This window comes from Triticum urartu, chromosome 7A (genome assembly GCF_056163025.1).
Source record: "Triticum urartu cultivar PI428250 chromosome 7A, HENAU_Tu73, whole genome shotgun sequence".
Lineage (NCBI taxonomy): Eukaryota > Viridiplantae > Streptophyta > Magnoliopsida > Poales > Poaceae > Triticum > Triticum urartu.
In genome coordinates, this window is record NC_141879.1 from 84,712,818 (window position 1) to 84,737,369 (window position 24,552).

The following is a 24,552-nucleotide window of genomic DNA, read 5'->3' on the forward strand; positions in this document are numbered from 1 at the left end:
TTTTGTGTATGCAATCATTGCCTACTCTATGCAAGTACTTCACATGGGCAGATCGTGAAGTGCCAGAAGATGTCCAAAAGGACCAATATCAAGATTGTCTTAGGCACCAATGGCGGTTCGAAGAATCGTTTCGAAGAGGTTTGGAGGAGCGTCGTCAGAAGGAGAGGTTAGAGCGGAAGAAACGAGAGGAGGAGAGGGCACGCCAAGCGAAGCTTGCTCGTGAGGAGGAGAGGGCAACAAATCTTGCAAAGGCTCGCAAGGCACAAGAGGAAGATGAGGCACGTGACAAGAAGGGGAAATGGCCTTGTATGACTCAGTAGGGCCTTCGCTTCGGTGGACTCGTCATGTAACCGGATGAAGCCATGCCACATTTATCATGAACTATCTAGTACTAAGGCAAGAAGCCATGTGTCGTGAACTACCTCGTAGACCTAAATTTGACATTTGTAATTAATTTGTCGTCAGAACTATCTCGTAGATCAAAGTTTGTCTGGAATTTCTTTGTTATTGTCATGAATTTCTGTGATAAACTGTTGTGCGTTGTGTGAAATCAACAGAAAACAAAAAAGAGTGCTCTCCTTTTTAACCTACCGCCAGAGGGGCCCCTTCGACTGTAGTTTGCTGTAACGGACCTAGAGGTTTTTTTTGTCGGTAGGGTTGGCTAGCCTACCGCTAGACCCCCTGGCGGTAGGGTGCCAACCCCCTCAATTAGTTGTTGTGATCGATCTGGGGTTTTTTTGTCGGTAGGGTTGGCTACCCTACCGCCAGACCCCTTGGTGGTGCCAACCCTCCCCCCCAAATTAGTTTTTGGTGGCAGGGTTGGCTACCCTACCACCAGACCCCTTGGCGGTAGGGTGCCAACCCCTTAAAATAGAGTTATTTCACCCCTTTTTTACAAACTTTTATGAACTAACATCCACAAATGACATCCAGAAATGATTAAGTAGCAAGGACATACATAACTCAGCATAGTTCATTACATCCATAAATGACACTTGTTCAAATGACTTTAAACACCTACTGATTCGAATGACATGGGTTCAAACTACAAGCTCAAGCTCGAGCATACATTTTATACACCGGAAAATAGCTCTAAAACGTATAGGACGTTTAATTTGTTCGTCACGCTCACGATTAGGCTTTAGTACACAGTCCGCGAATCCCGCCCAATTCTCCAACACACCATTCATTTCGCGAAACGAGCCCCATCGAGCACGACGGTCCGGATTCTGTGACACGCCTTGTGTGATTGCCCATCCAATGACCTGTCCGGATTTTGTCAAGTCAAGTTCTCGGATTGGTGTCTTATGTCTCGTCTCCTCACCTTTCTAGGTTGGAGTTCGAGCTAGGCTAGTCTTGGGTTGTGTTGTTTCTTTTCTGTTTTCCCACATTTTGGTGTGGTGTACTCCTTCCATCTCTATGTAATATTCTTTCTTTGTAACGTTCTCTTCTACCTATCAATGAAATGATACGCAATCTTTGTGTATTCACGAAAAAGGAATTCTTCTTTGCTGGCAGAGAACCCAATCTCCATTGCCAAAGCGTGTCTACAAGCATATTCCATCTCCTGGAGCTCATGAAGTATCTTCCTTTTTTTCTTTCACAGGCCTCTCCTTACCATCACAAGGTTCCTCGATAATGTAATACTTGCTAAAATCCATCATGGCTGTATTTGCATCATCACAATTCTTTAACCATGCTCGAAGCTCCCTCGTCATACCACAATGTCGCTCCGCTACAACCTTCTCACACGCTACTGCCAGACTTATAGCTTCAATGTCCATCCTACATGAATATACGGGTTTAAGATGACAATCAACAAAATAAATCAAATGGAGCACAACACTTGGTTACTATTAAGGTTATCTTGATCTTAATTATTTTCTTAAGGCTAATCCTAACCGCAAAGATGACCACTAATCATAGCACTAAATCTGGATACACAAACAATTCCAGGCACATAATACATAAGAAAATAACAAACATAACCCTAAATGCATCATACTAATTGATTTGACCACACCAAACTGATGAACTATGGTTTGCAATAAAATGTGCTAATGCACACAAAACCAAGATTTCAACCAATCAAAATGAGGGGAATTGAGAGATACCTTGAGTGATGAAAGTGCTACGAATCCACTGGAGAAATGTCAACCAAATGAGAGAGATTTGAGAGGCTCTTGTGGTAGAAAGAGAGAGAGGGGGGGGGGGGGGTTGACTTGAGCTCGGGGGAGAGGTGAGGTGTGGGCTTGTGCTGAATGAGTGGGTGTGGGGGACCAACACCCCCCTTCCAATCTTATCCACCCCAGGAGCCTACCGCTAGGGTCAGTGGTGGTAGGCCTCTTTTCCACGTCAGTTGGGACTGACGGCCGTTAGGCACCGTCCCGTCACCTACCGCCAGGTATCCGGCGGTAGGGTGTGGGGGCTACCGCTAGGACCCCTGACGGTAGGTGAAAATGTCATATTTAAAAAAAATCAAACGGGTCAGATCCCAAATTAGACCGAAAAATGGTCAAAACGTGAAATTTTGCGGCGGGAAGATGCCCTGCACCCCGATAAAAAGGCAAGATTTGTCGCCGGCCGGGCTCGGCTCGTGCACGGCGGCCCCGTCGGCCGCCACGGCTGCGCATTGCCGACACGCCCACGCGTCCGCCGGCCCCCGCTTATCTTCCACGCCCCCTCCCTCGCTTCCGCTGCCTCCCCCTACTTGACCAGTGACCACCGTTTCGTCCTCTCCTCTCCCAAGTAATCTAAAAGTACCACTCGCCCGGCTCACTAACTAATCCACCACCACCCGCCCGCCCGCCATCGACACCGCACCACTCACTAATTCTCGCCGCTAATCACTTGGCCCCGGTTAAAAGCTAGCCCGCGTGCGGGGCGAGGCGAGATCCAATCGCATCTCACATCGCCACCGAACCGTATCCTCCGGCCCTCTTCCTTCCTCCCCCACCCCGACCCGCACCCGCCCCCTCCCCCCTCCCCTTTCCCGAGGCAGCGGGCGAGCGAGGGAGAACAGAGCAGAGCGGAGCAGAGGGCGATGAAGATCCAGTGCAACGCGTGCGGCGCCGCGGAGGCGCGGGTGCTCTGCTGCGCCGACGAGGCCGCGCTCTGCGCCGCCTGCGACGAGGAGGTGCACGCCGCCAACAGGCTCGCCGGCAAGCACCAGCGCGTGCCGCTCCTCCCCGACGCCGCCGCGCCGCCCAAGTGCGACATCTGCCAGGTCAGCCATCCCTCCGCCGACCCTGCCTGTCTCGATTGGGGCGGGCCGCGCAATCGATGAGTTCCTGTACGTTCCTGGAGAGGCGTTGTCTTATTTCGGTAGCTGAGAGAGCGCTACAGTACTTAGTTTCGGATGTGAGCTCTTGGTGGGGAAGAATTGTTTATTCAGCGATGATCCTCAGGGAGTTAGGGAGTCAGGGTTAAGATGATGCGCTAAATGATCTCAGTACCAGCCATGTTGTGCTTGACGTCTTCATTCTCTGCGCATCCTTAGGCCGGCCTTATCCTCGGTTGCCATGCGATTGCGCTGCAAACAAATTAATTGTCCACTCCATTTCATCCGCCCAAATTGTCCCACCGTATCGGTATTATCGAATTGCTTTGCTCTCTAGTCCCTATGCACTCCGAAATTCCGAATCATGACACCTTCTTTGAGGCTTGGTATTGCTGCACATCGTTATTCGTATAACAGAGTAGGGGTTTCTTAATATGGCCACCCACTGCCCCACGTGATGCCACGAGGAGGGAGGAGCGTTCTCAAGTAAAGCCCATGTGCAGTGCTTGTCTTATCTCGACTGGTCCACCTTGACTAGGTTAACCCATAAGCTAAGCAGATAGCATTCACACCAAAATTCAAGCTATAATATTCACATCTTGCTTGAAGCTAGTTATTCCTCCTAATGTTGACACATTATGAGAATACTGCTAACTTCTTGTCAGGGGACTAATTTTATTATAGGGATATGTAGTTTATCTAATCCAAATGCATCACCCCTGGTTCTGAAACGAACCTTAGGTGGATGCTGTTGCTTCTGAAAATGAACTCATGAATTAATTTTTGTTACTGGGTCACTCAAAAGTTGGGTCCATGTTCAAGGGGGAAAGGTCAGTGCTCACACTTGCTTTTGGTAAATTACGAATTTGAATACAGCGACTTAGCAACACAGCAACATTTTTGGTTCTAAATTCATACCTCTCATTCCAGACCAGTACGGAAAAGTAGTGTAACAATGTTTGCTGTTCTACAGTTCATACATCACCAGTTTCATAAAGTGCATACTTCATCCATTCCAAACCAATATGATAAATGCCAAAAAAATGTTTACAGTGGATCATGCTGTCCTGGCATGGCCTCAAGTGTGACAGACATGCGTGCATTCTTCATCTTGCTTGCTGGTTGCTGAGCATGCGCATGCGCATGCACATGCAGTGTTAATTTGTTTTGTATCTTTGCCTAAATTGTGGTGTCTAAGCATCCTTAGGGCGTCCTTATCCTCGGTTGTCATGTGATTGCCCTGCAAACCAATTAATTATCCACTCCATTTCATCCTACCAAATTGTCCCACCATATCGGTATTATTGAATTGCTCTCTGGTCCCTTATATGAACCCTTCCTTCTTTCATGCTTGGTATTTCTCCACATTGTTATTCATATAACAGAGTAGAGTTTCTTAATATGGCCACCCACAGCCCCACATGGTGCCATGAGGAGGGAGGAGCGTTCTTATGTAAAACCCATGTGCAGTGTTCTCCTTATCTCGAGTGGTCCACCTTGACTTGGTTGGTTAACCCATAAGCTAAGCAGATAGTATTCACAACAAAATTGAAGCTATAATATTCGCATCGTTCTTCAAGGTAGTTGTTTGCAGTTCTGCAAAAGGGGGTTTGTTATTCCTTATGTTGACATATTATAAGAATACTGCTAACTCCTTCTCAGGGCACTAATTTTATTTCTAAAGGGTAAGTAATTTGTCAAATCCAAATACATCACCCCTGGTTCTGAAAGGAACCTAAGGTGAATGCTGTTGCTTTTGGAAATGCGGATTAATGAACTCATGACTTAATTTTTGTTACCGAGTTACTGACAAATTTTGTCCATGTTCAAGGGGGAAAGATCAGTGCTCACACTTGCTTTTGGTAAATTACGAATTTGAACACAGCTATATTTTTGGTTCTAAATTCATACCTCTCACTCCAGACCAGTATGGAAAATGAGTGTAGCAATGTTTGCCATTCTACAGTTCATACCTCACCACTTTCATAAAGTGTGCTTCACCTGTTCAAAATCAGTATGGTAAATGCCACAATTTTTTTTGTTTTTTGCTTACAGTTGATCATGCTGTCCTGGCATGGCCTCAAGTATGGCAGTCATGCATGCATGCTTCATCTTGCTGGCTGGTTGCTGAGCATGTGCATGCACATGCAGTGTCAGTTCGTTTTCTATCTTTGCCTAAATTGTGGCATCTAAGCATTTAAACTGATGTTCCCCTATGAAAGAAAATACAGATCAATCATTGCTTTGTAAGGCTAGAATGTTTGGAATATCGGCATCGATTTCACGTGACGGTTGCCCAACACAATAAGCACTAGAACTGGCTAACATTTAGAGCATGTTCATGCACATGCAGTGTCAGTTTGTCTTCTATCTTTGCCTAAATTTGGCGTCTAAGCATTTAAACTGATGTTCCCCTATGAAAGAAAATACAGAGCAATCATTGCTTTGTAAGGCTTGAATGTTTGGAATATCACTATAACTGCGCTAACATTTGGAGCATGTTCATGCACATCAGCACATGCAGTGTCAGTTTGTTTTCTATCTATGCCTAAATTGTAGTGCCTAAGCATTTAAACTGATATTGCCCTATGAAGAAAGTAAAGATCAGTGATTGCTTTGTAAGGCTACAATGTTCGGAATATCACTATAACTGGACTAACATTTAGAATCAAAATTTCAGTTGGTTGAAGAGTTGCATACAAAAGACCACACATGAAACTAGCAACATAAGAAGAGCTTCTCTGGACATGTTTATTTCAGGCCAATTTAGAGTACAAGATCAGTTAGTTTAAATGAAACCATTCAACTTGAATAGGCTTTGTAGTGAACTTGGACAAGCTTTCCTCTAGTCTCTTATTCAACAGCAGCCAATATGTCACCAGTAGAAGAAGTAAACCTTGCTTTTAAGATGGCAAGCTTAGTTTCTCACACAAACAGTCGCCGGCGAAGTTTTAAAAAATGTAATATTTATTTATGTCACCAAAAATACCTTTGCGAAATGTTTTTGCATTTGTTGTGATACGGGACAGTAAGACCTATGCTAACAAATCCTAGTATGCTTAGCTGGACATAATCTACAATAGTAGGTCAATTGTTCGTTGGATCTAAATCTTACATTGTCATAGATACAGGGCTAACTGTATCGCACTATATATTTATTTGGGCTTTCATACCAGGCTGGATAGCCTCGATGTGGATCTTGTCTCGCTGAATTATGTATTTTGCTACTCAGTTGACTGGGTCATAGTGCAAGGCCCAAGCTCAAAGGCACAACTAGTGCCCCAGTTACTGGAACACTGTACCCACATAATGTTCTTTGTACTGTGATTCCTGTTGCAAGTCATTTCTGATATTTATCCTTAGTTTTGCTGATCTGAACCTCTATTTTTCATTGCAGGAGGCTTCTGGATACTTCTTCTGCCTGGAGGACCGTGCTCTACTTTGTAGAGATTGTGATGTTGCTATACACACAGTGAATTCCTTTGTTTCAGCACATCAAAGGTTCCTGCTGACAGGAGTTCAAGTTGGCCTCGATCCTGCCGATCCTGTTCCACCTGTTGCTGACAAGCACGTTAACACTTCAGGTGGATCAGTGGATTCACTACCGAAACACTTGCCAAAGAAAAATCCTACAGCCCTATTTTCAGGTGAAAACAGTGCATCTATTCCCAGCCAAAATGCAATCAGTGGAGATTATTCAAGGCAGATTTCTGCTCCAAATACCAAGACAGGAATGACCAATTGGACTATGGACAACAGTGCACTTAGATTGGCAGAGCCTCCACCTAAGTACCTGTCAGATGGAAATTCAAAACTTCTGCTCTCTAATCAGACCACCACAGCTTTATCCAACCAAATGAACAGAGATAGTGGCCGGGCTTACAACTTACCATTCTCAGGCGGCAATGGGTCAGACAGTTTACCTGATTGGCCTGTGGATGAATTCTTCAGTAACTTAGAATATGGCCCAAACTTTGGCTTCACTGAGCATGGTTCTTCCAAGGTAATCCTTATATAGATGCGTTGCATGTCTTTTCTAGTTCTCAGTAATATCTTATACCTATCAATTTTTTTTTTGGAGAATCTCCTTTTACTTTATATATTGAAGAGTAGAATTTTTCTCTTTCATGGCAGAAGAGTTGTGCTTTCTAAAAAACATATTAATGGTTTAGGTTCTCGATGAAATTCAGCACCTTAGTATCGTGATATGATTAGACTGTTGCTGTAAATGAGTTCACCCCAGAGCCCAGAAGCAAGTGTATGGAACCTTTCCAGCCTTTATTTGGGGTAAATTAGCACCGAGCCTGATATAGGTCTGCATTTTTGCGGAATTCAGCTAGTTATTTCTTCTATCAATTTATATAGCTGATGGGTGAACTGTGAAAGTTCCAGATTCAAGCTAACTGCTGATTGATTTGGTTTTCAGACTTTTCAACTGTTCAACATAATGTTTACTGTACTAGAATTGGTTGAACATTACTCAGGCTATCAAAAACTGTGGAAGCGATATCTGCCCTTTTTTTTCTTATTTTATTTTGTAATGTAGTCTTCATTTTTCCTTAAAGATGTAAGCTTGTTAGTTGTTACTGGCCATCATAATTACTACAGTGGTCATGACACAGTTACTCACTGTGACTAACCTTTTAACAATCAATCACGAAGTTGTCAGGAGTCTTGTGCGGTTCAGAATAGTTCATGGCTTGAGGCCAATTACACTTCTGTAAAATCTGGTTCCAGGTTCCATGTCATTTGCATTTATGCTTAATTCACTTGCAACGAAACTTGCTTTTAATGCAAAGTATTAAATACTATTCACAACACAGTGGTGTGTGTCTACACATCAGTTCTAATCTCTTTTCTCCTTTGTGCTACAGGGTGACAATGCTAAGCTGGGGAGTGCTGGGGGATCTCCACAGTGCCGTCTAGCTGAAGGCCTGTTTGCAGAAGACCTGCTAGGCCAGGTACCTGGATTAGATGCTGAGGATCCATGGGTGGTGCCCGAGGTTCCCTCCCCACCAACAGCCTCGGGTCTATGCTGGCAAGGGAACTTGCATTACCCTGTGTATGACGGCGCCATGTTCGTCCCTGAAGCACCCTCCCTGCAGAGCTCCCAGGACCACTTCACTGCATCTGCTGGTTTCAAGCGTCGAAGGAGAGAGTTTTGAATACCCGAAAGAATATAGCGTTGGACATATCTGTCGAACAGGGGATCTTGCTGTAGGTCTCTTGGTGAGCCAAATCGCATAGACAATCATTCAAATGGATGGGTTCTTCGCCGGTCGGTCAAAAAAATATATGTTGTAATTGTACGCCTTTTTTGGGTCTTGTTGCTGAAGATCATGGTTAGTGAGTTGTGAGCTCTGAGATAACAGGTTTGTGTATAGTGAAATAAAGAGGAGCGTAGTCAACACCATGTACTATACAGGTTTCAAAATTCCATTGAGATGCATCAGAAATCAATGTTGAATTTGTGTGTTTCGATTCGTGTGAACTTTACATGTCTTGAATCAAATTTTAGTGCTTTTTTGTTGTTCTTGTTTTGCTAGCCCAATCTGGAGCGGAATATGCGTTACAGGTTGACAGGAGTGTTTAATGATTTTTGTGCAAATGGTAAGTGAAGATAACTGCCCATATATTAGGGGGAAATATGTTTGTAGCTTTGTTTTAGATATAAAGCAATCTCAGCTGAAGTTTCCCTATTTGTTTAGATATAAAGTCCAATTACATTCCTCTGATATAGAGTGCCACTATTAGACTTATATAGGGAAGGGAAAGAGATGTCCACTTAGTATTTATGCATTTTTTTTCATTTAAGGTTTAGGTTTTAGGTTTATTTTATGATGTTGTACTTGCTTGAGATAATTTGTCCAGTTCAGAGGATATTTGTGGGGATGGTGTGTGTTGTGTGATTATGGGTTGAGTTAGGCATGACACTTATTTCGAGTTTGAGGTCTAATTGCTCTCTTGTTTCTTGATGCATAATTTTCAGCAATCAAGGCTGGGGCCTCCCTTCCCCTGTCCTTGCATAGTTAATAGATAATCCAATTTTGGATTTTTCTCATGAATTGATTTGGGCGGTCTCATCATGTTGTTTGTCGACCTGTTGTACAACGCGAAGCACTACCACATGCATCATGTGTACTTGAAACAAACCTTCCTCTTCTTCTAGGCCAGGTGTTGATTTGTTCAGGTAGAAGTACTGATATCCTCATAATTAAGAAGATCTTTTTTTCCCCATAGAGTGAGCAAGAGGTTTGGGACAACGATGAGTTGAGAACTGGTGGTTTCATTAGTTAAAACTTGGAATTGTTATGTTCTAAATATCTTCAACATACAGGTGAAATATTCATGGTTTTCCATTTAGGTAAAGAGAAGACGTTTCATGAATCTATTTAATGTATCGAGCAGTGTGGGCGGTTTGACCAAGCTGGTGTTCATGGGAAAAGAAAAGAAAGAAACATGGAAAATTTGTCATAAGTAGTTGAGTATACTTACCGTTTGTTAATGCATATATGATTGGCAAAAAACAGAACATGAGAAATGGACAATATAATAATAATAATGATGTGGGTGTGTGAAATTTGCCATGGGGGAGGGTGGATTCTTTATAACTAGCCCCCTTGGTTAACTTGCCATGAATTTTAAGAACTAGAGAATACCCCGTGCGTTGTTGTGGGAATCAATTGCAGTATATTTTAGTGATTTGATTGTTGAAGCTTCCATAGTTGAATTAATAATGTATGAACCAAAGCTAAAAAATATTATATATTGTATCTGATTATTGTGTAGTCAGAAAATATTTTGAATGTGGCATAAGGTAATGAAAAACTTTTTTTCTTGCATGTTGAGTGGACCTTTGATGAGGTGACATGTGTGGTGAGGTGAAAGGTGTGCATGAGATCAACTAATAATGAAAAACTTTTTCCCATGCAAGTAGTGGTGGGCCTTTGATGAGGTGGCATGTGTGCATGTTGAGATAAATAGGATAGTGGGGATCAACTTCTTATGTATATAGGATTAGTAGGACTAGTTTATGGGAAACTAGCTAACATTTGCCATGCATGTGAATGTTATGAAGCAATAGTTGCTAATTTTCCATGGATATGAACATGTGATGGTTGAAATTGCCACTAGTGCATAGAAAACTCGAATTCCAAAACAAACATTTTCCATTCAAATTCAAACACAGTAATTGGAAGAAACTAGGTAATATTTGTCATGCATGCTACTAAGAAAAGCAAGAATTTATGTTTTGCCAAATGATATGAACATGTAATAGATAAAATTACCATCATTGCATAGGAAACTTCACGTCGCAATATTTGTTTTTGCCATCCATCTAGCATACAAAAAAGCATAAATCAACACAGTGTGACGTTACCTCCTTTTGACGACCTGAAATCGCTTCGTCCCAATCTTGTACCTGCAAAAGAAAACATTTTGTTCCAATCTCCCCCTCCCCCCACCCCCCTTGCTCGTCTAGGTAAGAGGGAAACCCCCTTTCCCAGCAGCCTTACCTGGAAAGCAGAGGTGGCGGCCAAGGGAGGACATCGACGACGGCCCTAGGTGAGAGCTCCCCCTCCTCGTCCTCCTACGAAGGCACCAGCATCCTCGTCGCTGCATCTCCTTCCCCAACTCTCTTGGCGCCCTATCACCTCTATTACAAGATCTCGCCTCCACCAGGGCCGCCATGGCATGGAGCTTCCTATCCACCACCGATCCAATTCCCTTAACCCTGCTCTAGCGCCACCTCCCCATGCCACCGGACCACTTCTTGGTCCACCCCTTCCCCATTGAACCACCTCCTCCTCCATCCCTTCCCAACCAAACCACTTTCTTCTCTATTGCCAGACCCCCTTTTCTTCTTCTTCTTCTTCCTTTGCCCCCTCCCCACCGAGCCACCTCCTATCTTCCCCTTCCACACCTCCTCTTATGGTCCATTATGTTTGGCAGATTTTTTCTAACCCTCGTTTCCTGATGTAGATTTGGTTGAAGATTGGATCACCGCGAGGCAGATTTAAGGTGAGAACAAATTCTGGTTTATGTGACATGATGGTGTACTGTGAAAGCTTTTCTTGTAAAATGAGATGGTAAATTGCTATTGTTGTGTAATGCCCATGTATAAATTTAATGATGCACGCCTTTTCTTGTGAAGTGAGATGATGAATTTTGCAATATGTGATATGGTGATTGTTGTTGTGTGCTCCTAATGTATAGATTGGATGAATGCATAGTGTGTTGGTGAATAAACTTTGTCAAGTCATAATAAATGCTTGTTTGTGTGTGCCAAACATGATTCTGTATTGAAACCTCGGTAAAATTCCTTGATTGAGTTTAGTAAACATCCAAACAATCAAATTCGTATTCATGTCCATTACAGTTTCTTGGATGAAATGGAATTGAAAGCAATTTAATACCACAACCTCCAATTCTTCCACTTTCAAAATTTACAAGGATTCAAGAATGAGTGCCAACATTTTGATGAAACACTGATTAATTTCTAGTTTGCCGGATTTCTAGCAATCAATATGTTTAATGTTTTAGGAAAGGTCATGCTGATTTTTTTCGTCGATTTTTAACCTTTTTAAGCCGTCAGCCTCTTCTCTCCGTGAGATGAGATGTTCTCAAATGTTAAAATTGGATAAGCTAGTATGTAAAATATCATGTTCTCAAATGTTGTCTAGAAGACCCACTGTTGATTTTTAGGTACTAATGTAGTAGCAAGGAGGTGTCAAATATAGATCAATAGTTTCCGACATTTTTTTGTACTAATGTACTTTTTTACAGGGATTCCATAGCTCCTAGTCATCGTTAGGCCTCCCATACCACACCATCATCCTCCACTCTAGCCCTGCCCTAGTTGTTCTCAGGCCTGCGAAAGGAGCCTCAGGGGCCTCCTCGATCGATGGCGCCAGACGAATTGGAGAGGCGGCGACGGAGGATGTGGCTAGTGCGGGCAAAAAGGATTGACGACGTGGTATTATGCTAGATGAAGTGCATGCGGGAGTTGATGGAGAAGGAGGCTATCGCACGAGATAACCCTGGCTTTCAGGTGGACGTATCGATGCACAAAAGGTGTGTGGATAGAGGATTGAGGAATGTAGCAGAGGTCATCTTCTCAGAGACCACAAATGAAGAGCGCTCTCGGATGCCGACTCGGAGTAGACCGGAATTGGTCCTCGAATGGGCATTGGAAGAGGTGAAATCTCCAATCATGATTCGGAGAGCCCGATGGGGATGTGTCGTGGGGATAATGCCACTGAGAATTCCCCCACCACCACGGGACTCTACTCCACCTTCAGCAGTCGCCTTGCCATCCACTTGAACAGGTATTTGTGCCAATTGAGCTAAGTTTTAATCTCCTACCTTAGATCCATAGATGATAATTTTCCTAAGTTAGAACCAGAGATGATGAATTTCCTCTGTATAGCTAGTAGCTTAAACAACTATGTGCCCAATACCAGGATAGGTTTAGCTATGCGTGCAATCTTTAAGTTTTTCCTTTCTAACATTGTTTTATTTTTATACCCATAGTGGATCTTTGGGGGACAACGGGTTGTGCTACTGGTGGCATCAACAAGCAGCGGGTGGCAAATAACGTTGAACTTGTTCATGAATGTGGTACTAGCAGTACTAAGGCTAGTGCCATTACATTATAAATATACTGCAGTATGATTGAACTCTAGTTTGTTTTGGAATTTTCATTATATATGTGTTCTTAGCAGAATTGAACTCTAGTTTGGTCTGGACTTGCAAGACTATGAAATCTAGTCATCTGTTTGTAATTTGTAGGGTAACATGGCAGAAAACAAAAAATGTCCCGCGAACTAGGCCAGGACCACTATGAAAATGCATAGAAGGTTAGATCTGATTTTTACCAACTTGGAGCATAGTGGAAGAACAGGTGGTGATTATCGTCAGTGTAGATTCCCGCGACTAGGATTTTACAACCTCCCAACCAAAAAAAATTCCTCCCTCGAACAGAAGAAGGAACGTACGATCTCTCTACCGGGTCACACACATAATAATATCACCAACCTAGCAATGCTTCGCCTCCTAGAACTAACGCCACCAGAGACTAGGCAGCCTTGCGGCACTATGAAACTATTTTGTGGAGAGCGAGAGGGAGAATAGGAAGATCATTCCGTGCCAAAATGTGAGAGCTCAAGTATGAAACTTGTGTGTCAATTGTGGTTTCCCTCCTCCTCTATTTATATATGGAGAGGGGAGGGTGGGGTGGAAGGAGGCATCCCAACAAGGGGGTACCCCCACCAACTATGTCCCACAAAAAGGGGAGGGGATGTCCCCAAAGGGGGGACTACCAAACATTGCCCCACAAAAAGGTGGGTCGCCCCAAGTGCACCCCCTCTAGCCGCACTACATGGAGGGGGCTTCCCAACACTTTCCACACAAAAGGGAGGGCTGTCCCCCAAAGCATGTGCCCCTCCAACACATCTCAGAAATTGGGAAGGTTGTCCCCCAATGGGGAAATCCCCTCCCAACACTTGGTCCTTTGTGTGCGTTACCCCTTGGTGCCTCACAAAAAATTCCTAGAGGCCCCGAAACCATTCCAGAACCCTCCAAGAAATTCTGGACGCACTTCGAAACTTTTCCTAGTACTCAGCAGATTGATGGCCCTTAAACGTGTGACCCTATAGGTTCGTTGAAGTATAGACATGACCGTAACTATGATACATCTCCAATGTATCTATAGTTTTTGATTGTTCCATGCTGTTAAAGTATCAATCTTGGATGTTTTATACTCATTTACTAGCAACTTTATATCATTTTTTGGGACTAACCTATTGAAGGAAATATGCCCTAGAGGCAATAATAAAGTTATTATTTATTTCCTTATTTCATGATAAATGTTTATTATTCATGCTAGAATTATATTAATCGGAAACATAATACATGTGTGAATACATAGACAAACAGAGTGTCACTAGTATGCCTCTACTTGACTAGCTCGTTAATCAAAGATGGTTATGTTTCCTAACCATGAACAAAGTGTTGTTATTTGATTAACGAGGTCACATCATTAGTTGAATGATCTGATTGACATGACCCATTCCATTAGCTTAGCACCCGATCGTTTAGTATGTTGCTATTGCTTCCTTCATGACTTATACATGTTCCTATGACTATGAGATTATGCAACTCCCGTTTGCCGGAGGAACACTTTGGGTGCTACCAAACATCACAACGTAACTGGGTGATTATAAAGGAGCATTACAGGTGTCTCCAAAGGTAGATGTTGGGTTGGCGTATTTCGAGATTAGGATTTGTCACTCCGATTGTCGGAGAGGTATCTCTGGGCCCTCTCGGTAATGCACATCACATAAGCCTTGCAAGCATTGCAACTAATGAGTTAGTTGCGAGATGATGTATTACAGAACGAGTAAAGAGACTTGCCGGTAACGAGATTGAACTAGGTATTGGATACCGACGATCGAATCTCGGGCAAGTAACATACCGATGACAAAGGGAACAACGTATGTTGTTATGCGGTCTGACCGATAAAGATCTTCGTAGAATATGTAGGAGCCAATATGGGCATCCAGGTCCCGCTATTGGTTATTGACTGGAGGCATGTCTCGGTCATGTCTACATTGTTCTCGAACCCGTAGGGTCCGCATGCTTAAGGTTACGATGACAGTTATATTATGAGTTTATGCATTTTGATGTACCGAAGGTTGTTCGGAGTCCCGGATGTGATCACGGACATGACAAGGAGTCTCGAAATGGTCGAGACGTAAAGATTGATATATTGGAAGCCTATGTTTGGATATCGGAAGTGTTCCGGGTGAAATCGGGATTTTACCGGAGTACCGGAGGGTTACCGGAACCCCCCGGGAGCTATATGGGCCATAGTGGGCCTTAGTGGAAAAGAGAAGGGGCTGCCCTAGATGGGCTGCGCGCCTCCCCCTTCCCCTAGTCCTATTAGGACTAAGAGAGGTGGCCGGCCCCCTCCTCCTCTTTTTCCCCTCCGCGAATCCTATTCCAACTAGGATTGGGGGGGGGGGGAATCCTACTCCCAGAGGGAGTAGGACTCTCCTGGCGCGCCTCCTATGGCCGGCCAGCCCTCCCCCCTCTAGTCCTTTATATACTGAGGTAGAGGCACCCTAGAACACACAAGTTGATCCACGTGATCTATTCCTTAGCCGTGTGCGGTGCCCCCTGCCACCCTATTCCTCGATAATACTGTAGCGGAGTTTAGGCGAAGCCCTGCTGCTGTAGTTCATCAAGATCGTCACCACGCCGTCGTGCTGACGGAACTCTTCCCCGACACTTTGCTGGATTGGAGTCCGGGGATCGTCATCGAGCTAAACGTGTGCTCGAACTCGGAGGTGCCGTAGTTTCGGTGCTTGATCGGTTGGATCGTGAAGACGTATGACTACTTCCTCTACGTCGTGTCAGCGCTTCCGCAGTCGGTCTGCGTTGGGTACATAGACAACACTCTCCCCTCTTGTTGCTATGCATCACCATGATCTTGCGTGTGCGTAGGAAATTTTTTGAAATTACTACGAAACCCAACACCTATTGACATAATGCCCAGTGCCAGTTGTTGTTTTCTGCTTATTTTTTACTTTGCAGAATATCAATACCAAACGAAGTCCAAATGCCACGAAACTTTTTGGAGTTTTTTTTCTGGAAAGAAGACACACTAGGAGCCAAAGAAGTGCACGGGAGGAGGCCCGTGGGGCCCACTAGGCACCATGGTGTGCCAGAAGGCCCAGGCGCGCCCTAGTGGGTAGTGGGCACCACGGGAAGCTTCTCCACCTCCATCCACCTCTATAAATACTCTAAAATCCCAAAAACCCTAGGGGAGTCGACGAAACACAATTCCAGCCGCCGCAAATTCCAAAACCTCGAGATCCAATCTAGGGGCCTCTTCCGGCACTCTGCCGGAGGGGTCAACGATCACGGAGGTGTTCTTCATCATCACCCTTGCCCCTCCAATGATGCGTGAGTAGTTTACCATAGACCTACATGTACGTAGGTAGTAGCTAGATGGCTTCTTCTCTCTTTTTGATCTTCAATACAATGTTCTCCTCGATGTTCTTGGAGATCTATTTGATGTAATGACCTTTTGCACTGTGTTTGTTGGGATCCGATGAATTGTGAGTTTATGATCAGATCTATCCATGAATATTATTTGAGTCTTTGCTGAACTCTTTTATGCATGATCTTTATAGCCTCGTATTTCTTCTCCGAAACTTTGGTTTGTTTTGGCCAACTAGATTGATTTTTCTTGCCATCGGAAGAGGTGCTTTGTGATGGGTTCAATCTTACAGTGCTCAATCTCAGTGACAGAAAGAGACATGACACGCATGTATCATTGCTATTAAGGGTAACAAGATGGGTTCTATTCCTACATGAATAGATCATGTCTACATCATGTCATTCTTATTGCATTACTCCATTTTTCCATGAACTTAATACACTAGATATATGCTGGATAGCGGTCGATGTGTGGAGTAATAGTAGTAGATGCAGGCAAGAGTTGGTCTACTAATATTGGACGTGATGCATATATACATGATCATTGCCTTGGATATCATCGTAATTATTTGCTTTTCTGTCAATTGCCCAACAGTAATTTGTCTACCCACCATACGCTATTTTCTCGAGAGAAGCCTCTAGTGAAATCTATGCCCCTCGGGTCTATTTCCTATCATATTAAAACCAAAAATACCTTGCTGAACTTTTTCTTTATATATTTTATTTTTTGTTTTAGTTAGATCTATTTATCAAATCTCATACAATTTAATCTATCTCAATAATGAGGAGGGATTGACAACCCCTCTTGCGCGTTGGGTTGCAAGTTTTTGTTGTTTGTGTGCAGGTGTTGTTTACATAATGTTGCTTGGCTCTCCTACTGGATTGATAACCTTAGTTTCATAACTGAGGTAAATACTTACCTTTGTTATGCTGCATCATCCTCTCCTCTTCGGGGAATTACCAACGCAGATACAAGCAATCAAACTACGTCTGATCATTGATCAATAGTGGAACCATGGACATCAATATTAACCCATATACCCACACAAATGATATTCAAGTGAACCTGTAGTTATTGTGTGCTATACCTTTTGCTTTGCAATATGTTTGCAAAATCTGAGGTGAGATTTATCGGCATCCCCATGAATCAAGAACTTGTTTACTATGCCAGATTCCTATTACCGATTTTGTTCCATTTTCTTTTGCCCATGTTCCAGGATCCCTATGATCAAATCACAATATGTCTGGGAAGACGATGATGGATACCGTGACACTGGGAGGGCCTAGATAATATCTCTCCATCGCCGGAGGAGCACATCCCAGTCTTTCACTATCTAGTCCCTTCCATATAGATGTGTTGCATGTCTTTTCTAGTCGGTAATATCTTATGGTTATCATTTCATTTTGGAGAATGTCCTTCTTACTTAAATACCGAAGAGTAGATTTTTTTAATTTCATGGAAGCGGAGTTGTGTTTTCTATTAAGCATATTGATGGTTTAGGTTCTTGATGAAATTCAAGACTGTAGTATTGTGATATAATTAGAATGTTGCAATAAATGAGTTCACCACAAAGCCCAGAAGCAAGCGTCTGGACCCTTTCCGGCCTTAATTGGGGGTAAATTAGCACCTAGCCTGATATAGGTTAGCATTTTTTTATGGAATTCAGCTAGTCTCTTCTACCAATTTATAAGTTGATGGGTGAACTGTGAAAGTTCCAGATTCAAGCTAACTACTGATTGACATAGTTTTCAGTCTTTTCAACTATTCAACATAATGTTTACTATACTAGAATTGGTTGAACCTTGCTCTTAGGCTAAGACTTCCGAATCAATAACTTTGGAAGTGATTTCGGCGCTTGCCCAGATTGCATTAAAGATGCACCACAGAGGTGCCACAAAAAAGGAAGAAGAAAAAAGAACAAAAAAGGGAAGAAAAGAAAAAAGGAAAATAAAAAGGAGAGGAAGAGACAAGGATCGACACCATTATCCTAGTATACACTTGTGCTTCAAAGTAGCACCAGTTCATGCATTTTAAAGTAGACAATTACATGAGCTTCATGTTTCATACTAGTGGGGAATCTACATTATAGAACTTGGCTTGTATATTCCAATGACGGGCATCCTCAAAAGCTCGAGGTCTTCATGAGCAAGCAAGTTGGATGCACCCCCACTTAGTCCATAGGAGAGCTTTCATATATTCACAGCTCTATGTGCATCCTAGTTGCATGTCGATCACTACTCCTTGTGTTGACACCGATCATAGGGCCTTCTCCATTGCCTAATGGCTAGCTGCGTTGATGCAAGACTTTTTTTGACTTCTTCAAACCCCAAACATTTTCTATCTTTCTCTTAAGTGCGAGGCATAGGCTTGCGCTCAGTGTTGCGTAGGTAGTTGAGTGGTTGAATAATGCAAACAGATGATCTTGCTACTGGTATGCCTCGGGTTGGTGTTTTTGAAGCAATCGCTAATGTAAGATTTATTTTGTCTTTGATAGTCATTGTTGTGTTCATAACATAATTTTGACCTTCTCTCTAAACCTTTGGCAATGGGAATTTGGGATCCAAAAAATATTTTCCTCTTTCTTGACCTCTATGGCAATGGAACCAGGAGGATAACTTGTATTAATCCCTTGCTGGTTAACTTTCGCATGCTTGCATGATAAACATGGATAACACTTTTGGGGTTTGGTTCAATCTATGCTTTAGAGTTGGTAGCATTGAGCTTTTGGTAGTCAACCTTGTTAATCGAGGACGAGCAAGGTTTAAGCGTGGGGAGGTTGATGGCGCTATATTTAATGCATTTTTAGAATTCATTTGTTGCATGTTCTCTTCATATATCATGTCCCATTGAACCAAATAGTTGTCCATTATGTAGGATTACCGGTTTTTGCACTTATCATTGCGAGCATTGCACATTTAGTACTTTATCGGGTTTTATTAGTTTTCCTTGTTTTCTTGTGTTTATAGGTGTTTCAGAGCAGCCTAGGACCAAGCATGATGAAAGGACCAATGATGGGTTCGATACAGAGTCAGCCAAGTGTTAGACTTGGCCATTTCAAAGGTTGGAAAAGTCATTTTTTACAAAGTTCTCCAAATCAATATCTAAGACCAGAAATGGATTAGCGTCGTTCATACGGATCCAATGAGCCAAAGAATGTCAAATTCCGAGTTCGTATGAAGAATTGGCAACCATTTTACCAGAGAAGGTTCAACCAAAAGACGGACTTCCATGCAAGCACGCATGATCGTTTTGGCGGTCGTTTGACATGTAGGAAACTCCGAATGTTGCCCTTCAAGATGAGATTCTTCACTGGTTTTTGTCCCTGTTCGATCCCATGAGATCCTTGGCTCATAAAGAAGAGACTGGGGGAGGATAAGGCTCATCTTGAGCCCTTGGATAAATCCTATCAAGAGAGGAGGCTAGGGAGGCTCCATATATATCATACTCAACCATAGCCGTCGCCTCCGTCAACACAGAACTCATCTGATTCATCCATTGTTGGAAATATGCCCCAGATGCAATAATATTTGTATTATTATATTTCCATATTCATAATTATAGCATTTATATTCTATGCTATAACTTCTATGATCCTAGGATATGCGATTCTGTGGAAGACTCATATGCATGTGTGGAACAATAAATGATTAAATAAAATGTTCCTAGTCTTGCCTCTATGGTTAGCTCAAGTGTTGTTGGTGATTACCTTTTCCGGATCTTAGGATATCGTTTAAAGTGTTAAACGATAGTCCTAAAACAACTTTGAGGTTTTGACATTGGAAGAACGATCATATTGAATCGACCCAAATTTGTTTGTTGTGAATTGAATTAATATCATCTGCATTCAATTGTAATAACAGAGAGTGTTAACATGTGATGTTTCTCCTTAGACCATGAGAGTATCGTTGTCAATTCTTACTGTACGATGGGCGTTGGGGTTTCTCTAATGTCATGTGTAACACGGTGATCATAACGACAACTTACAGGTTCATCAGAAAGTTTGACAAGTGGATGGTGGCTCAAGAGTGGGATTTTCTCCTCCGACGATGGAGATATATTCTTAGGGCCCTCTCGTGTGACGACATCAATCATTGTCTAGCCAAACACATGTGACCTTGTCATGGGGATGCCGGAACACAATAACAAGAAAGAAGAACAAAACTGGTAGTGAGGATTCCGGTATAGGGAGCATAGTGATGACTCGAGAGGATACTGATGCATCTCAAGTTTTTTGAAGTATCACGAAGCAAAGTGAACATCACATGATAACCAAAGGTCCACTTGAATATCATTCGTCTGCTCATAGGTACCAATATGGACATCCACGGCCCCCCTGCCGGTCATTGAACGAACAGTTTCTTTCATGTATATGAGTTACGAACCTACTGGTTCACAAGCTTAAGGAAATAATGATCTAATGAGTGTTAGTAGGATGGGAGTCATGCAAATATATTTGTGGAATTGTTTCATGAATATTTAGAATAGTTTGGAGAGGATCCGGAAGCGTTTCAGGGTCACCGAAAGGGTTGGGGAGAATATCTGGTAATACTGGGTATTACCGATAAATTGTATATGTGGAAAATGTTTCCAGAGGTTTTAAAATATACATGAAACGGTCTAGAGGTATTTAGAAAATTTTATATTTAATTTAAATATCAACATGTCTTAAAAGGCCAAGTGGTGGAAGACCACTTGGGCCACTCGGGCCTAATAGGGGAGGCCCCCTTCTCCCCATGGAAAGGGGAGAGGGAGGCCGAATTGGAAGGGGAGTACTCCTCCTCCTTGGTCGGCCAAGGGAGGGGACTTTCCGTCCCTCTTGTGGCTCACCCTCCTCTTCTCCTAACCTATATATACTTGAGGTATTGGCCCTTTTCTACACACAATTTTTCGAGCCTCCTCTAGTTCTTCTAGTTCATGTTCTAGTTGGTTCTAGTTGACTAATTAGAGCACGGCTAATCCTATTGTCCTCATAATTAGAAGTACAATATGGTTCTAATCTCCTCCCTCGAATTCTCTGGCGACGGTGACGCTCTGGACGGTGAAGCGCTGCTGGATCGTGAAGGCTGCATGCTTGCAACCAAGTAGAGAGGCCGTGCTTTCGGTCTTTGGTTCGAGGGAGACTATTCGTGGGCGGTATGAGGGATCGTTCATCTATGGTTCGAGGGACTCCAAGTAAGATCTACACCGGCACGTTCTTCTTCTGCTGCAACTCGGTGACGGTAACGATCATGTTTCCAACCCGTTATGTATCTTCATATTGATCTTGGTTGATCGTAGGCGTGGAATTTTTTGTTTTCTACTACGTTTCCCAACAGTGGTATCAGAGCGGTTTTATGAGTAGATGCACATGTGATTGTGAGGGTTGATGTTCTTGTTATGCTTCCCTCGAGTGTTGCTTCGGTTCAATTCATCGACGGCATCGCTTCTTACAAGGTTCTGGCAATCGATCAGCTCTGGTTGTCAATGATCTGCTAACAGTTCCTTGGGCTTCACCATAGTTGAGAATAGTGAACTGTCGCGTACACAAGAGGGTGCCAAAGATGGATGATCTTCTAGGGGGTCATTCGAATTGGCGAAGTTTAGTGTGGGGCTAGAGATTTTTAATTAAGTCTCTTGTTTCACACACCCCGAAACTTAATCTATTATCAAGAATCGTCGCCTATTTTGTGGACGTAGGTGGCTAACATTATTTGCTAAAAATGGTTAACCACATAACTAAAATTTTGCAAAAACCGATTAGAGGACGTCTTCTTGGGTAATGATACGTCTTACTCAAAGGCTCAAAATTCAAACCAGACGCAACCAATGCCTGATTCGTCCCGTGATTATTGTCAGCCGTCATTACAGGAATCAATCAAGGTGAAAGGAATCAACGATCAGGGGATTATTGGCATTAATGACAAGGACTTTAATGAGGAAGGTATTACGGTTGGTTCTTTCCATTTTCCGATCAAAGCCTGGTATCCGTCACCTACTCTTTGTTTCCTGACTTCTGTGCTAAGGTATGCTCCCCCAGCTACAACATGGCCCCCAATTCTTTCTCACATTCATCAACAGGATCTTCAACATGCGGGATATGATTTGGATGAAATTATTACCTTGGCAAAATTTTGGGGTGCCCTGTGCGCAAAATGTCTTCAGTGGGGTCATAATAAGCTTACTTGCCAGAACAATATAATCTGCCTTAAATGTTCTCACCCTGGTCACAAATGGAAAGCTTGTGTCAACACTTTGGGTAAGAATAATGAGACGGGGGCATGTAAGGATATCTTACCATCCAACAATCAATCAGATCCCTTGACTGCTGTTGACTGCCAACGAAGACGAAAACAGCACAAGCCAAAGACCACCGTCAGATGCAGCTATTGTGGGCATTATGGACATGTGGATGCATCCTGCCTCCGGCAAAAGTGGGCCCGCAAATGGCAATGGGTGCCTAAGGGCATTACTATCCCTACCGCTTCGCATTCGCGCGCTCCACTTCCCAAAGCAGGAACAGATACCTCCTCTGCTCCGCCCATAGCCGCTCCGCCACGCGCTGCCTCGCTCATCGTCCCTAACCCCACCGCTACGCTGCCCACCAGCACCATGGCCAACTTTCCGATGAACCCCCTCCTTGTCCTCCCCGGTGGCTGGTCGATCGAGCCTGGCCCGCCGGATCGCAAGGTGCAGGGGGATATGACAGTCAATCCCATCCCGCCGCTCACCAACAACCATCTCTCCATCGCCGAAACCAGCAGGTACATCCCCATCCAGCTTCGGGAGGATATGAGGAACCAGATCACTGGTCTACTGCATGAGGCGGAGTTGCCACCTATTGAGGTTTCAGACCATCCATTGGGTATCGGTATGTTTGCTTTTGCGGATTCATTCATCAGAGATACTGTAGTCAATACCACCTTTTGAGCTTGATGAAGAAGAAGTTGTGATCTCATTTGTCCGCCACAATGCTGCACTTAACATGCGTAGAACTTCTTATGGCCCACAAGTTTGGCTTATGTACATTGGCTTTCCTGAAGATTATCAAACTGATTTTTATCTGCAACGCTCGGTTGATGGATTTGGACGTTTGGTCACTTGGAATAATCCTCGCATGGATCATAGATTTGTTCTTATTAAAGTTCAGATCATTCATATGCACCTGATCCCAAAGAGCATGGTCACGAGGCAGCTTGGCGGGGATAGGGATTGCTGGACCTACTCTGTTCATATCCTGAGAGGATAGGACTGGAACGCTCATATTCCAGATGTTCCGCCTGCTGATGAGGAGCCGCCACCTAAGAATGGTAATCCGCACCCCATGTTTGGAGATGAATTGAATGCCGAGCAGATATATCAACAGCAGCTTGCAAACTGGTTTGCGCAGAGTGGCGCAGGAAATGCTCCAGCTCAGCACAATGGGCAGAATCATGATCACCAGCCTGCGCAATGGATGCCCTGGCCAGTCCCTCCGCCACCTCTGCCACCTCTGGCGCCCCCGGCCCTGGTTAACTATCAGGCCTGGCTCGCCAATGAGGGTCTTCAGGTTCAGTTTGGTGTGGCTCCGGATGACAATTTATCTGACAGCTTGGCGATAGTCTGGGCTGATTCTGGCTCTGAACATAACAGCTCTGGGTCCTTTGCTCCTTTGTCTGAACCTGGTACCTTATAGCTTGTTCCACCTAGTGTGGTTGAGTCTACGCCCAGCCCGAGTACCTTGCATGTCTTTGTTGATATCTCCAATGACAACCTGCAGATTTCCCTCTCGTTGGATGGCAATGCGGTCTCTACTGTTGATTTGGCTACTCCTTTATACAGGAGCATTATTCTTCAAGGCCTCTCTCAGTCTATTAGGCAAGCTGTCAATAGTTATGGACCTTGGAGGAATGCCTACGGTTTTCACAGTGATGCTACCATGACTATCAATCACGCTCCTATGGCCGTGTCTGTGGATGATGCTAATCTTATTATTCAGACAACAACTAACACCACTGCAACACCATCCTCTGTGGTCATAACTGAGATTGGTGAGACTCACGGCTCTGAATCTATCATGCCTTCAGGGGATGAAGTGGATACTGCGAGTTTTATAGATGATAGCTACAGTGATGGGATCGTCGAAGATGGAAAGAACCTTACTGCAAATACCAACCTGCCGGCTGACTCACATGCTGCTGCTGGCATCTTAGTGGCCCTGCAAGATGACCATAACTTGGTTGATGTTGCACCTCGTCAGTCATCCCCACCTAGCCAAGCTCCTGTGCTCACTCGTGTATGTCGAAATAAG

The 24,552-nt window shown here is 43.6% G+C and overlaps 1 protein-coding gene and 1 long non-coding RNA gene across 2 annotated transcripts; both read left to right on the forward strand.

The window, feature by feature from the left end:
* The first annotated feature begins 2,772 nt into the window (after window positions 1-2,772).
* LZF1 (light-regulated zinc finger protein 1) lies at window positions 2,773-8,759 on the forward strand. The gene is made up of 3 exons (XM_048684629.2): window positions 2,773-3,226; window positions 6,678-7,283; window positions 8,155-8,759. Exons 1-3 carry the CDS (start codon window positions 3,044-3,046, stop codon window positions 8,443-8,445), a joined length of 1,080 nt encoding a protein of 359 aa, XP_048540586.2. The 5' UTR covers window positions 2,773-3,043; the 3' UTR covers window positions 8,446-8,759.
* Window positions 8,760-10,723: 1,964 nt separating this feature from the next.
* Window positions 10,724-13,671, forward strand: LOC147958066 (uncharacterized). Its single transcript, XR_015611485.1, has 3 exons — window positions 10,724-10,846; window positions 11,264-11,302; window positions 12,068-13,671. It is a non-coding gene; the product is annotated as an uncharacterized LOC147958066 (long non-coding RNA).
* Window positions 13,672-24,552: the final 10,881 nt, after the last annotated feature.

What these genes read in the sequence shown, in the direction of transcription:
- LZF1 (XM_048684629.2), top strand. Translation starts at nt 3,044, where the DNA reads ATGAAGATCCAGTGCAACGCGTGCGGCGCCGCGGAGGCGCGGGTGCTC. An exon ending in CCAAGTGCGACATCTGCCAG is followed by an intron (nt 3,227 to 6,677) that starts GTCAGCCATCCC and finishes TTTTCATTGCAG; the next exon opens with GAGGCTTCTGGATACTTCTT. An exon ending in CTGAGCATGGTTCTTCCAAG is followed by an intron (nt 7,284 to 8,154) that starts GTAATCCTTATA and finishes TTTGTGCTACAG; the next exon opens with GGTGACAATGCTAAGCTGGG.